General features: G+C 38.9%; 1 protein-coding gene across 12 annotated transcripts in view; it reads right to left on the bottom strand.

Annotated features, from left to right (window-relative positions):
* PRIM2 (DNA primase subunit 2) overlaps nucleotides 1-16,172 on the bottom strand; it is a 296,493-nt gene that overhangs the window by 171,495 nt on the left and 108,826 nt on the right. Inside the window, exon 8 of one of the 12 annotated variants that reach the window (XM_043542433.1) lies at nucleotides 5,468-6,626. The exons of the other annotated variants lie outside the window; for them this stretch is intronic. Coding sequence (XP_043398368.1) covers nucleotides 6,618-6,626 — 9 coding nt within the window. The 3' untranslated portion in view covers nucleotides 5,468-6,617. Of the gene's footprint in view, nucleotides 1-5,467; nucleotides 6,627-16,172 lie in introns of those variants that run through there. 12 annotated transcript variants of the gene reach the window in all.

The raw sequence follows: 16,172 nt of genomic DNA, 5'->3' as shown, positions 1-16,172 counted from the left end.
TTTTGGCCCCCCACCTGGGGAAGTGGAGCTTGGGTGGATTTAGGCTTTGGTACCTCCTCCTGCGGTTTTGAAGTAATTTTTGTTGTCAGAAGAGGGTCACAGTGCAATGAAGTTTGAGAACCCCTGCCTTAGAGGATCACTTTCCCTTGGGTGAAAGTGATTGTGAAGCTATCATTTCATGATCACTTTAACCCACATTGCCTTCCGCCTTCAGGTTCGCTACCAATTCCTCTGGTCAGAAACAATTCTAAATTGGCTGTCCCCCTGGTTACTTCCTTCACGTTCTGAAACAAAAAGTTGTCCCCAATACATTCTAAGAACTTACTGAAAGTTTTATATTTTGCTGTATTACTTTTCCAACAGATGTCTGGGTAGTTACAGCCTCCATTACTATCAGGTATTGTATTTTGGATATTTTTGTTTAGAAATGCCACCCACCTCCTCTTCCATTTCCCTCAGTAGTTGGTTTCGGTGATTAATCATCCTTCCTGTTAAAAATGTGTGCCTTATTTCCAATTGAAATTTGTCTAGCTTCAGCTTCCAGCCATTGGTTCTTGTTATGCTTTGCTTTTTTTTTTTTTTTTTTTTTTTAAACTGAAGAGCCTTTTAGTAAAAAGCCTTTTACATTCAAATGGGTCATCTTTAATACAACTACATGCTGTCGAGAACCAACAAAAACTGACTGTCTAGAAACACCAACTATCTTGCTAACATTGTAATAAAATGTCACAATGCAAATGCTATGCAGCTAGGGAACCTGAAATAAGAAAGCAGTGTTTGCATGCTGGTACACTGCCATTCATAGACAGTTGACATTTTAGTGCTGATCAATTTTCTGCTGAAAAAGTTTGATGTTAACCTTTTCAACATGTTTCAAATCCCAAGGTATATATAAAATTAATAAGTAATCTTCACCAAGGCTCTTTCTCCTATTAACATTTATTTCAACAGTATGCACATTGGAAGATACTTGATAAAAATCTAAGTGCACTATTAAACATAGTATTTATTCCATGTAAAATATTTGCCTACAATACACAGGAAAGGAGCTAACATTTTTCAAAATGAACAAAACTATTGTTTTCTAATGTTACTGAACATTCTATGTAGTCATTTGTGATATGCCAACACAATTTAATACAGAAGACATTTAAACTATTTCTATGTTGCACCACTTTGAAACAGCATGAAGAAATAGGAAAGAAATGGTGTTACTGGGAAGTACAGCTTTGGCAGTTCAACGATATTTTAAAGGGCATGAAAGAATTTCTCCATTTACTCAACTGGCTGAAACTGCTATTAATACATAGCTTGTCATGGTTATTCAAGTTTCATCCACGCAAGATCTCTCTCAAACAAGAAAATCAGTTTCCTAAAATCAGTACAAATATTGCATCACGAAAGTTACAGAGAATGTTACATAGGCTGACTGCAAATTTTATTCTACTTTACTTTAAATTAATGATCACTTTAAACATACTTTAAATTAATGATCACTTTCAACATAATATGTAACACAAAGAAAAGAAAAAGTATCAGCTACTGCATAGTTTAGCTACAGAGTTCAAATAAAGAATCCTGACTTCATCTCTTCAAAGTGGCATTTTTTCCTGAATCTGAATCCTTCCCATGCTGTCAGCCCAGCTCCGCCCCTAGTCGCAGCTTCGCTCCACCCCCGCCAGCCCAGCTCCGCCCCTAGTGGCAGCTTCATTAACCCACACCCCCTGCCCAGCTCCGCCCCTAGTCGCAGCTTTGCTCCACCCTCCCACCCCCGAGTCCAGCTCTGCCCTCATTCCCTCTTCACCCCCAGGTCAGCTCTGCCTCTAGCCCCAGTTCCTCCCCCATCCCCAGTTATGCCCCCAGCTCCACCTTCAATCCAAGCTCCTCTGATGAGCCAGTTGTGCAGTAATGGGGGGCGGGGGGGCCACGACTGGAAAAGTTGGGGCACCGCCGCATTAAGTTACTAATAAGAATAGCTTAGCAAAAAAAAAAAACCCATCAAAAGTTTACTTTTCAATATATAAATAGTATTTCAATGCATAAGCATTATATGCAGTGTTAAGTAATTTCTCAAAGTTAATCAAATCTCAAATCAACGTTTTAAAAAATACTCTTAAATTACTATCAGGCTATTTATACTATTCTCGATATGACAGTATCTGAGAACCTAACATGTAAGTCATCATTAACTGTTTTTTTTTTCCATCTCCTCCCTTCTCAAGGTAGATGAAAATTTTGCACTAGTGATTAGTACTGAGGGAAAAGGTCTATAAAAATCATTTTAATTTTTGAAACTCGAAATACAAATTAGACTTCTGTAAGGCATTTGACTTGGTACTGTATGACATTTTGATTAAAAACTGGAATGATAAATTAATATCGCTCACATTAAATAAATTAAAAACCGGCTAGCAGATAGATCTCAAAACGTAATTGTAAACTGGAATCATCACTGAGCAGGCGTGTTTCTAGTGGAGACCCACAGAAATTTGTTCTTGGCCCTATTCTATTTAACATTTTTAATAGGGCTGTCAATTAATCGCAGTTAATTCATACAATAAACTAAAAAAAAATAATGGTGATTAAAAAATTAATCGCTATTAATTGCCATTTTAATCCCGCTATTAAACAAGAGAATACCAATTGAAATGTATTAAATATTTTGGATGTTTTTCTACATTTTTAAATATACTGATTTCAATTACAACACAGAATACAAAATGTTCAGTGCTCACTTTATATTATTTTTTATTAAAATATTTGCACTGTAAAAATGATAAACAAAAGAAATAGTATTTTTCAATTCACCTCACACAAGTACTGTAGTGCGATCTCTTTATCATGCAAGTGCAACTTACAAATGTAGGTGTTACATAACTGAACTCAAAAACAAAACAATGTAAAACTTTACAACCTACAAGTCCACTCAGCCCTACTTCTTGTTCATCCAATCTCGCAGCCAAACAAGTTCGTTTACATTTGCAGGAGATAACGCTTTCCGCTTCCTATTTACGTCACCTGAAAGTGAGAACAGGCATCTGCATGGCACTTTTCTAGTATTCTAGTAAATACTGCAAGGTATTTACGTGCCAGATATGCTAAATATTCATAAGCCCCTTCACGTTTCAGCCACCATCAGCTTCCATGCTGATGATGCTTATTTAAAAAAAATGCATCAATCACTTAGTGACTGAACTCCTTGGGGGAGAACTGTATGTCTCCTGCTCTGTTTTATCCGCATTCTGCCATAGATTTAATGTTATAGCAATCTCAGATGATGACGCAGCCAGCACAAGTTGTTCATTTTAAGAACACTTTCACTGCAGATTTGACAAAATGCAAAGAAAGTAACAATGTGAGATTTCTAAAGATAGCAACATCACTCGAACCAAGGTTTAAGAATCTGAAGTGCCTTCAAAAATCTGAGAGGGACGAGGTGTGGAGCATGCTTTCAAAAGTCTTAAAAGAGCAAAACACTGATGTGGAAACTACAGAGCCAAAACCACCAAAAAAGAAAATCAACCTCTGCAGGTGGCATCTGACTCAGATGATGAAAATGAACCAGCATCAGTCTGCTCCGCTTTGGATTGTTATCAAGCACAACATGTCATCAGCATGGATGCACGTCCTCTGGAATGGTGGCTGAAGCATGAAGGGACATTTGAATCATTAGCACATCTGGCACGTAAATATCTTGCAATACTGTCTACAAAATGCCATGATGATGCCTGTTCTCACTTTCCGGTGACACTGTAAATAAGAAGAGGGCAGCATTATCGCCTGCAAATGTAAACGAACTTGTTTGTCTGCGTGATTAGATGAAGAAGTAGGACTGAGTGGACTGGTAGTTTTACATTGTTTTGGTTTTGAATGTAGTTTTTTTTGTACATAATTCTATATTTGTAAATTCAACTTTCATGATAAAGAGATTACACTACAGTACTTGTATTAGGTGCATTGAAAAATACGATTTTGTTTTTTTACAGTGCAAATATTTGTAATCAAAAATCAATATAAAGTGAGCACTGTACACTTTGTATTCTGTGTTGTAATTGAAAGAAATATATTTGAAAATTTAAAAATCATACAATATTTAAATAAATGGTATTCTATTATTGTTTAACCAGACAATCGCGATTAATTTTTTTATTCACTTGACAGACCTAATTTTTATCAATGATCTGGAAGAAAATACAAAATCATCACTTTAAAGCCTGCAGATGACACAAAACTGGGGGAGTGGTAAATAATCAAGAGAACAAGTCACTGATTCAGAGCGATCTGGATCAACTGGTAAATTGAGCTCAAGCTACCAATATGTGTTTTATTACCACTAAATGTAAATGTATACCACTGGGAACAAAGAACATAGGCTATACTTACAGGCTAGGGGACTCTATCCTGGGAAGCAGTGACTCCGAAAAAGATTTGGGGGTCGTGGTGGATAATCAACTAAATATAATCTCCCATTGTGAAGGATGGCCAAAAGAATTAATGCTTTCCTAGGATTCATAAACAGGGGACTCTCAAGTAGGAATAGAGAGGTTATTTTACCTCTGTATTTGGCACTGGTGGAACCACTGCTGGATTACGGTGTCCAGTTCTGATGCCCACAATTCAAGATGGATGTTGGTAAATGGGGGGGAGGGTTCATAGATGAGTCATGAGAATGATTAAAGGATTAGAAAACATGCCTTAGAGTAATAGACGCAAATATCTCAATCTACTTATTTTAGCAAAGAGAAGATTAAGGGGTGACTTGATTATGATCTATAAGTACCTACATGGGGAACAAATATTTAATAATATGCTCTTCAATGTAGTAGAGAAAGGTATCACATGATCCAATGTCTGGAAGTTAAAACTAGACAAATTCAGACCGGAAATAAGGTATAAATAAGGTGAGGATAATTAACTATTGGAACAACTTACCAAGGGTCATGGTGGATTTTCCATCACTGACTATGTTTAAATCAAGATTGGATGTTTTTCTAAAAGATTTGCTCTAGGAATTATTTTCAGGAAATTCTATGCTCTATGTTATACAGGAGGTCAGACTAAATGATCACAAACATCCCTTCTGGATTTGGAATCTATGAAAAATCTATGAAATAATAATATGCACTAATCATAATAATGTGGTTATCGCATGGTGTCAGTTATGGCAGAGTTATGGTTGGTTGGGTATCTTAAATGTGAATGTCCAGTGATGCCAAAAGCTGAAGAACCGGTTCCTTCAGTCTCTCTGGGTCTTCGGCGGCACGCCCTTCAGTCGTTCCGGGTCTTCGGGGCACTGAAGGACCCGCCACCGAAGACCCGGAGCATCGCCAGGTGAGTAAAAATTAAAAAGGGATTCTCAGGGGAGCCTCCCCAGCCGAGAGCTCAGACGGGCCGGACAGGATGGTCCCAAAGGCCGGATGTGGCCCGCGGGCTGGAGTTTGCCCACCCCTTTAACAATCGGTTCTAAACCAGCTTCAAAATTTAACAACTGGTTCGCGTGAACCGGTGCAAACTGGCTCCAGCTCACCACTGTGCATGTCCATACCTTAATATATCTGAATTTATGTTACAGCTTTCTGTGTGCAACGCTGGCATTGTTTTCAGGAAACATTTTGTTTGAGAGAGAAAGAGACTGAATGGTTGAAGCTAGAATAAGCATGACAAAGTATGTACTAATACCATTTGGATCTTCTTTTAACATGACATGTATCATTACTGTAACTGATAACTTATACTCTTAACTGTGCCATATTCTGTCTTTTTTAAAAATCTGTCACCATGTTTAATACTTATGTAAAAAAGAGCAGAACTGTTGTCAGTACAGGTTATCATTAATAAAATATTAAGAATTAAATACAATAAGCAAAATATAACTTATTTATTCCTTTACACTGCAGGAAGCATAGCATCACAAAAAATTTTCACAGGATTATCATAAGAGTCTCTGTGGCATGGGAAGATGGTATATATTTATCATTTGACAAACCTCGTGCTAAAACTAAATCAGTTCAGAAGCCCATGAAGGACACAGACAATTCAACTCTCATTCCACTGTGGGTTTATTATAAACCTTAAGAACAGATCCTTGATTTTCCTCACAGGATATACCTACCTGGAGGTAACTGTTCTCACATCTCAGGGCCTTGTTGCTGTGCACCCAGAGATAAATTCTAGAATTTGTCAAAATTTGATCTTGTTTTTCCCCCCCACAACATTTGCCTACATCTTCTGCACAATTTTCTACCTCACATTGCTACATCTCTAACTTGTATCACATCTCTACCTTGTACAAACTTGTTACTTATAACAAACAGAGCTTGGCTTGTGTAATAACACTTCTAAGAATGGCTTCAACCCTCTTTTTAAGGAAAAACAGTCTCACACTCAAATTCTATCAGATCTTCGTAGGAGGAAAGCCCAGCCAGAGCCCAGTTGCCCAAATACCAGAGGGGCAATCAGAATCCAAACTTTTTGAACTAAGACAGCATATGCAATACAAACTCCTATTCCCAAATAATTTCTTACATGCTTATAAAGCAACAGAACAACCACAGTTTACATACATTGTCAAAGAAGCATCACACGTCTTGATCTTAATCAAAATTCAGTGAAATGTCTCAAAATTTCTAGGGGAGAAAAAAGGATTCACAGTCAAAAAAACTATTTCATCAAGTGAACCAAGTTATCAAACCTTTTCCATAGGGAATGGGACTAAGAAACGAAGTGATCTTCAGAAAAAAGATGGCATATTATTCACTGGATAGGAATATCAAAAAAGCAAGATAATTAACAAGAGATTCTTAAGATGCAAGCCTTTTGGGGCAGGGACTGTCTACTACTCTGTATAGTGCCTGGCACTATACTAGGAGACCCTTAGTTGATCCCTAGGTAATAACATAATAAAACAAATTATATAACAAAAAAAAGGTTCTTCCTACATAGGCACCTTCTCTATTTTGGGAACTAGTCAAGTCTGACTGATATATGCTCTCTCTTTTTCCCCTTCTAGCAGAAGTCATCATGCAACTTCAGACAAACTTGATTGATCTTAGAGTTCCATACTGATTCCACAGGTCTTTATTCCCATATCCAATGTACATATGATCAAAGAACCCTGGGAAAAGGCTAACTAATCACGACTGTCTATGTAATAGTATTCACCTACCTTCATATCTCAAAAGACTGAACCTAACTGTAACTTGAATAGTTATCTTTCTCAAAATCTGGGTATTCTTAAGAGCTAACAAATGTCCTGCTAAGATCTAACACAGTGGTTCTCAAACTATTTTTTTTGCGGTCCACTTAATGATCTTTCCAAATGTTGTTTGTACCATTAGCTAACTATTGTAAAGTGCTTTGGATAAAAGTTCTATATAAAAAAAATCAGATAATTTTTTTTTGTTCTACAAATAAAAGCACACAACTCATATTTTAATATCAGGTAGTCTTACCTTTCTAATACGATGGATGTGCCCTCTCTCCCCCACCGTGGGAGCCCCATACCTGGGGCTGGGAAGGAGGGACGTCTCTCCCCCGCCACAGCAGCCACAGAGCTGAGGCTGGGAAGGAAGGCTCTCTCTCCCTGGCAGCCGCAGTCCCAAAGCTCGGGAAAGTCACCTCTTTCTCTGGCCACCACAGCCCTGCACATCCCAAATTCCCCCCAACCCCCTCTTCTCATCCCACTGCCCCCTCCCACCTACCCCTTATTCCCCCCAAGGCCACCACTTCACCTTACACGTTCACCTTACATGTGCGGCTCCACTAAATAGGTGGGTGGCCCTTCATTCTCTTGTGTGCGGCTGCCAAGGTGCGCACCTTAGAGGGAACTATCCGCAGACCACCTGAATGGAGCTGGCGGACCACAATTTGAGAACCTCTGATCGAAGAAATAATTCATCTCCCATGTTTACAAAGGCATTTGGAGCACCTCTCTTTGATGTATACCTCACAATACTGATATTTTACAGCTCCAAACTCATGTATTTCAGAGCTCCTCTTGAGAGGATTCAAAAAAGTTTTAAGCTCTACCTTCCTATGCATTCAAGTTTCAGCGATTAAATGTTTACCTTCAGTAAATAAGGCTGAAAACACGAGGCTAAACCTTCACTTTTCATGTTTCTTAAAAGTAGTATTGATTGAGGCTATTCAACAGAATTTCAAAAGTGTAACAAACTCAATTCTAGAAATAACAGAAAATCCATTTTCCAAACTTTCAGTATTAATATTTACTTTACAAAATAACTTGAGATTACTTTTCATTTCTAAGATATCACAAGATATTATGACACTGTGACTACATTGAGATAGAAGGTAACAAAGGTTCCATGATACCAAAGTACCTCTGAATTTACAGACAAGTATTTTTCTCTTGACTAAATGATCTAATATAAACTACTCTTAAGATCAATGAAGCAGAAAACTATATAGTCTTTAATAAAAACTATAATTAACAGCCATTACAAATCATTACAAAAGGTGCTGGAACAAGAGGTGCAGGGGGTGCTGCAGCACCCCAGGGCTTGAAGGGGTTTTTATTATATACAGGGTTTACAGTTTGGTTCAATGGCTCGCAGCACCCCCACTATAAAAATTTTTCAAGCACCCCTGTATAGTGGAGTGGAGTGTACTGCATGGAGCACACTAATTCAGCAAAAAATGGTATCGTGCACATAATTGTCTGTCTTGAAGAAAACAAATTTGATCCAAAAGAGAGGCAAGGATAAGTGGTACAAATGGTCATATATCACCTGTTCCTGTCAGTTTCTGCAAGTAGAATTTACCTATGCATATCTTGGTTTTTCTTCTGACATCTTTATTCTAATCTAAATATGCTCCTGTCTCAAACCCTATCCTAATGGTGCAGCTTTCTATGATTCATGTTAATATTCCACCTGTTACATATAATATTTAATTGCTTTCTGCATCCAACATACTTTAGTTATGATCTGAAGGTTTTTTCAATTAAATTTTCAGTTTCAATCGTTTTATTATTGTGTACTACATACATTTCCAAATCCCGCATAGCACACTCATGTAGCATGAAACACGTTCTATCATCTCTATGAAATTTTTTCATTAAGTTTCCTCCCACATCTTTGCTTTGTTCTTATATACCAAATTAATTAAAAGTTTGCTTTTTAAATCCAAACTCCTATAATTTCAGGAATAAAACACACTATTTGTAGCATTTCCCTTCCTTCCCTCTCTGCTTACTGAAAATGAGGTGAAAAACTTATCCCTCAATTTTACATACACAGAAAACTGGAAAACTAGCTTTTTTTGCACTTATTTATAACCTCATCAAGTCATAGGCTGCACAACATTCAAGCAAGGAGAAAAATTATCTGGTGCAAGGACAATAAAGTTATCCAGGCTGAGAAGATAAAATTGTTTTCAAATATTTGTTGGAGACAATTGCAGAGATAACGAGAAAATGGAAAACAGCTTTGAAAAATGCCAGAGTAATCAAACGCACCCCTACATATACTCAATATTGTTTTAGGACGCAAGGATTAATGGATTATTTGTCCAAAAGATTATCTCTGTTCTTTAAGGTCAACTCAACAAGCTAAAATGGAAGGGCACATCTATCAGGTCACTAACTCTAGCCGCTTTATTTTCTGCATTTAATGCCTTAGAAACTAAAAGATGAAACACTGAATCCACATTTCCCACACAAACAAAAAATATTTTTTTAGGGCTATCAATTAATCACAATTAACTTGAGCAATTAACTCAAAACAAATTAACTTGATTTTAAAAATTAATTGGAATTAATTGCCGTTTTAATCGCACTGTTAAACAATAACAGAATACTAACTTAAATTTATTATGAATATCTGCATGATTTTCTACATTTTCAAATATATTTATTTCAATTACAGCACAAAATACAAAGTGTACGGTGCTCACTTTATACTATTTTTATTATAAATATTTACACTGTAAAAATGATAAAAGAAATAGTTTTTTCAATTCACCTCATACAAGTACTGTAGTGCGATCTCTTTCTTGTGAAAGTGCAACTTACAAATGTTGAATTTTTCTTATATAACTGCACTCAAAAACAAAACAATTTAGAGCCTACAAGTCCACTCAGTCCTACTTCTTGTTCAGCCAATTGCTAGGAGGAAACAAGTTTGTTTACATTTATGGGAGATAATGCTGCCTGTTTCATGTTTACGTCACTGGAAAGTGAGAATAGGCATTTGTATGGCACTGTTGTAGCTGGCGTTGCAAGGTATTTATGTGCCAGATATGCAAAACATTCATATGCCCCTTCATGCTTCGACTTGTAGATCTTTTGTTTATCTTTTTTTACAGTGCAAATATTTGTAATAAAAAAATAATGTAAAGTGAGCACTCTACACTTTGTATTCTGCATTATAATGGAAATCAATATATTTGAAAATGTAAAACAATCCAAAAATATTTATAATAAATTTAAATTGGTATTCTATTATTGTTTAACAGTGAGATTAAAACTATGATTAATCACGAATAATTTTTTTACTCGTTTGACAGCCCTAATTTTTTTTAAAGGCATGTGCTCTAAAACAACAGTCTACCCCCCAAAAAAATCTGTATAAAACACCCACCAAAAAGAACCAAAATGAAGAAATCTTACTGTGGTCAGATGAGCAAATACTGAGAAAACTACTGGCACATGGAAAGCTGTTATTGCTGCTAAATGAACCATGATGAAACTCATAGAAAGGCCTGATTTAAAAAAAAAAAAAAAAAAACACCACAAACCACTCCAGTAGGTAGTCCGGGATTGAGGAAAAAAGGAAGTGGGTTGGAGAAAAATGGTGTCAATTACACCAAAAATTATATCTTCTCCATTTCTGAAGGTAAGCATGTCCAGTAGATTCCTTTCTGCTATTTAAAAGTAACTTTTGTACAGCCAATGAACATGTGGTCTCTCCTGCTGAGAACCATTTAGGGACCAAACCTGCAGTGGCAGGAAGCTTAGATTGGGGTAAAGCATCTGATCTGCATCCTTAGACAACCATCTAGGTATGATCAGGAGACACTACAGAGGGCAAAAGGTGAGGAAAGGAAACCAAACCTGTCTTGGCCAAGTTCATGCTTGGTCCTGTCTGATCTTGATAAAAACCTCAAGAGCAACCGAGTTGGAAGATATGCATAAAAAAAGACCTTTTGTCCATGTAATGAGGAAAGTATTTCCTAAAGATTGGGAATTGTGCCCCCCTCTGGAGAAGAATTTCTTGCACTTTGTGTTGGTTGCCATGTCAAGAAGGTTGACCTCTAGAAATCCACAAGTTAGGAATATTTTGCTGAGGACTCAAGAGTCCAATTTCCACTATAATTTAGGGAGAAATGTCTGCTCAGGTTGTCTGCCATGGTGTTGTGCATCCCCAAGAGGTAAGAAGCAGAGATGACTGTGAAGCTTTACTGCTTTGGCACAGAGAGGGGGAATCACAGAATATCGGGGTTGGAAGGGACCTCAGGAGGTCATCTAGTCCAACCCCCTGCTCAAAGCAGGACCAATCCCCAAATAAATCATCCCAGCCAGGGCTTTCTCAAGCCTGATCTTAAAAACCTCCAAGGAAGGAGATTCCACCACCTCCCTAGGTAACGCATTCCAGTGCTTCACCACCCTCCTAGTGAAAAAGTTTTTCCTAGTATCCAACCTAAACCTCCCCCACTGCAACTTGAGACCATTACTCCTTGTTCTGTCATCAGCTACCACTGAGAACAGTCTAGATCCATCCTCTTTGGAAGCCCCTTTCAGGTAGTTGAAAGCAGCTATCAAATCCCCCCTCATTCTTCTTTTCCGCAGACTAAACAATCCCAGTTCTCTCAGCCTCTCCTCATAAGTCATGTGTTCCAGTCCCCTAATCATTTTTGTTGCCCTCCGCCAGACTCTTTCCAATTTTTCCACATCCTTCTTGTAGCCAAAACTGGACACACTACTCCAGATGGGGCTTCACCAATGCCAAATAGAGGGGAATGATCACATCCCTCCATCTGCTAGCAATGCTCCTACTTATACTGTCCAAAATGCCGTTAGCCTTCTTGGCAACAAGGGCACACTGTTGACTCATATCCAGCTTCTCATTCACTGTAACCCCTAGGTCCTTTTCTGCAGAACTGCTGCCGAGCCATTCGGTCCCTAGTCTGTAGCAGTGCATGGGATTCTTCCATCTTAAGTGCAGGACTCTGCACTTGTCCTTGCTGAACCTCATCAGATTTCTTTTGGCCCAATCCTCTAATTTGTCTAGGGTCCTCTCTATCCTATCCCTACCCTCCAGCGTATCTACCACTCCTCCCAGTTTAGCGTCATCTGCAAACTTGCTGAGGGTGCAATCCACACCATCCTCCAGAACATTAATGAAGATACTGAACAAAACAAGCCTCAGAACTGACCCTTGGGGCACTCCGCTTGATCCCTGCTGCCAACTAGACATGGAGCTATTGATCACTACCCCTTGAGCCCGATTTAGCCAGCTTTCTAGTCACCTTATAGTCCATTCATCCAGCCCATACTTCTTTAACTTGCTGGCAAGAATACTGTGGGAGACCGTACTAAAAGCTTTGCTAAAGTCAAGGAATAACACGTCTACTGCTTTCCCCTCATCCACAGAGCCAGTTATCTCGTCACAGAAGGCAATTAGGGTAGTCAGGCATGACTTCTCCTTGGTGAATCCATGCTGACTGTTCCTGATCACTTTCCTCTCCTCTAAGTGCTTCAAAATTGATTCCTTGAGGACCTATTGCATGATTTTTCCAGGGACTGAGGCGAGGCTGATTGGCCTGTAGTTCCCCAGATCCTCCTCCTTTTAGAGATGGGCACTACATTAGCCTTTTTCTAGTTGTCCAGGACCTCCCCCGTTCGCCATGAGTTTTCAAAGATAATGGCCAATGGCTCTACAATCACATTCGCCAAGTCCTTTAGCAACCTAGAATGCAGTGCTTCCGGCCCCATGGACTTGTGCTCATCCAGCTTTTTTAAATAGTCCTTAACCAGTTCTTTCTCCACAGAGGGCTGTTCACCTCCTCCCCATAAGGTGCTGCCCAGTGTGATATATGCCATCATGCGCCAGCAATGCCCCTCTGCCATGTACACTGGCCAAACTGGACAGTCTCTACATAAAAGAATAAATGGACACAAATCAGACGTCAAGAATTCTAACATTCAAAAACCAGTCGGAGAACACTTCTCTCTCTTTGGTTACTCGATTACAGACCTAAAAGTGGCAATTCTTCAACAAAACAACTTCAAAAACAGACTCCAACGAGAGACTGCTGAATTGGAATTAATTTGCAAACTGCATACAAGTAACTTAGGCTTGAACAAAGACTGGGAGTGGATGGGTCATTACGCAAAGTAAAACTATTTCCCCATGTTTATTTCTCCCTCCCCCCACCCCCAATCCCCACTGTTCCTCACATGTTCTTGTCAACTGCTGGAAATGGCCCATCTTGATTATCACTACAAAAGGTTTCTCCCCTCTCCCCCTGCACTCTCCTGCTGGTAATAGCTCACCTTACCTGATCATTCTTGTTACAGTCTGTATGGTAACACCCATTGTTTCATGTTCTCTGTGTATATAAAATCTCCCCACTGTATTTTCCACTGAATGCATTCAATGAAGTGAGCTGTAGCTCACAAAAGCTTATGCTCAAATAAATTTGTTAGTCTCTATAAGGTGCCACAAGTACTCCTTTTCTTTTTGCGGATACAGACTAACACGGCTGCTACTCTGAAACCTGAGAAGGCAAGAGCTGTGCAGGGAGACACAGAAAGCCAGCAAGAGAAGCCAAAGCCAAATTGCTGCAGAAAGAGAAAAGAAAGCTGGAGCAGAGCAGAACTGACTGATCAGGAGCCGAACATCAGAAGCAGTAATTTGATTATAAAAGAAAACAGCAGCGGACTTGTAGAATGAGCTTAATACTCTTTTAATAATAGTTTTAGTATTAGTTTAGGATAGATTTTATAGTATTTAAGTTGTGTATGCTTGAGATGTGTATGTTTTAATTGTATTTTATCTATGTGAACTTTAAAGCAACTTTATATCTGCTGTCCGCAATTTGTTGTAAACTGGCCACTTGCAATAAATTGCTTCACTTAATTTCATTTGAACTATATACTATTGTAGTTTAAGTGCTCTTTAACTTTCAATAAGGGATTTGTGTCTCAGGGATTTTTGCGCTTTATTTAGGATTTTTACAATACACTGTACTAGGGTTTCAGAGTAGCAGCCGTGTTAGTCTTTATCCGCAAAAAGAAAAGGAGTACTTGTGGCACCTTAGAGACTAACAAATTTATTTGAGCATAAGCTTTCGTGAAGTGAGCTGTAGCTCACAAAAGCTTGTGCTCAAATAAATTTGTTAGTCTCTAAGGTGCCACAAGTACTCCTTTTCTTTGTATTAGGGTTTATTAGTTCTTTTAATAAATGATACTTTATTTTGGAACGATTACTGCCTGTGTCAATTACTTTATCAGAAGGTTACATCTGTGTCCTTTGATTGTTTCCTTAGCAACCCCAGGAACTTTTACTTCAGGAAGAACAGATTAAGGGGACAATAGGCAGGTTATCATAGCAGAGCCCCAAAACTCATTTTTGGGGTAACAAGGAGAGGAGACAGAACAGGGGCGGGAAGAGGTAGAGTGAGGGCGGGGCCTTGTGGGGGGAAGAGGCAGAGATGGGGTGGGGCCACGGTCCAGGTCTAAGGAGCTTCCGGCGTTCACATGTAAGCTTCCCCAAATAGAAGACTCACATGCTGCCTATGACTCCCCCTTATTTTATACTCTCAATTCATGTGCCTGGAAAAATAGTCCTCAAACAGTCAAGCATCACATGTCCTGATACTCTGCTGACTCACGGAGTTAAGCAATCCCCATTGTGTAGCGCATGAACAACTGTCTCTTACTGAATTGTAAATCTCTCGTTTACAATTCCAGTGCTGGTCAATAGCTGGTGATGGTTGTTTAACATCTGTCTGGATGTGAGTCACCCCCTTTTTTTTTTTTTTTTTTTTACCATGAAAGAGCGAGCTGTGGGCATCTCCTAGACTCAACATATTTCAATAATAACCATATAGCAAAATCTCATAACTCCATACACAATGACGATATACATATTTTCACAGAACAATGAGTTTTAGCTAATCATGACTTTTTATATGATACCTAACAAGGCATTCTTTATAAATTATATCAACCATATGCAAGTGGTGCATCTGGGGGTTACAGGGTGCTATTTTGAGGTACAGCATGTCACAGGGTGTTAAGGGTTGCTTTGAAGCCAGTCTCTTGGCAGTAGTGGTCTTCAATACTGAGCACTTTGTAACTGCTGAGGTATGGAACTTGAATGAAAGCTTAACATGCTTCATGGAACGTGAAGTACTAAGAGCCTCTCTAGCACTCCTCTCAGGGCCTGAGTTTTCCAGTGAACAGATCTTCTTTAAGAGGAAATCTCTAATGTTTTGCTCCTCTTATCCCCTTACTTATACTTGAAGTGGGAAGCTCTCAGTGTAGGCGGCACAGTTACTGCTACCTCAGTAAAGGAATGAGTTGGAAAGCAGGGTTCTCATCTTCCCCTTGAAAGCGATCAGTGACCATAATCTTGATGAGAATGTGGCACTGATGGAGAAGGAAGAGCCCTGTACAGGGGGGGTCTCTGCACCCAGATCCACAGCTGGTCCTAAGGCTTGCTCCATCACTAAAAGTCTACACTTAATTTCCTTATTTTTACAGGATCTTCTCTTAAGAGACTAGCAGATTTTACACTTGCTAGGAATGTGTGTCTTTCTCCAACAACAAATACAGTAGGTATGACTGACACTAACAGAGATTCCTTCTCAATAGGAGAGGCACATTCTGAAGCACAGGTAACCTGGCAACCCTGGCAGAAGAAAAAAGTTACTCAAGACCCTCAATAGCAAGGAAGAAAAAAATAATTTATTTCTTTAAGAAAAAGGGGAACAAACATTTCAGCTGTAAGGTACTAACCCTACTCTAATTAACTAACTCTACAGCTAAATACTAACACAAGAGGAAAACAGGCATACCCTAGACTCCCTCTCTATCTGAAGGCAGCTGAGAAGGAACTGACAGTGGTTCGCCTGAAAGCCTAGACAGCCTTGGAATGGGGCTCGAGGACGTGTAGGGTACCATGCACAGGCCAAACAGGCAAATCCCT

The sequence above is a fragment of the Chelonia mydas genome, chromosome 3 (assembly GCF_015237465.2).
Source record: "Chelonia mydas isolate rCheMyd1 chromosome 3, rCheMyd1.pri.v2, whole genome shotgun sequence".
In the NCBI taxonomy this organism is placed as follows: Eukaryota; Metazoa; Chordata; order Testudines; family Cheloniidae; genus Chelonia; species Chelonia mydas.
The sequence above is the reverse complement of the archived record's forward strand: the minus strand, read 5'-3'. Positions and strand labels throughout refer to the sequence as shown.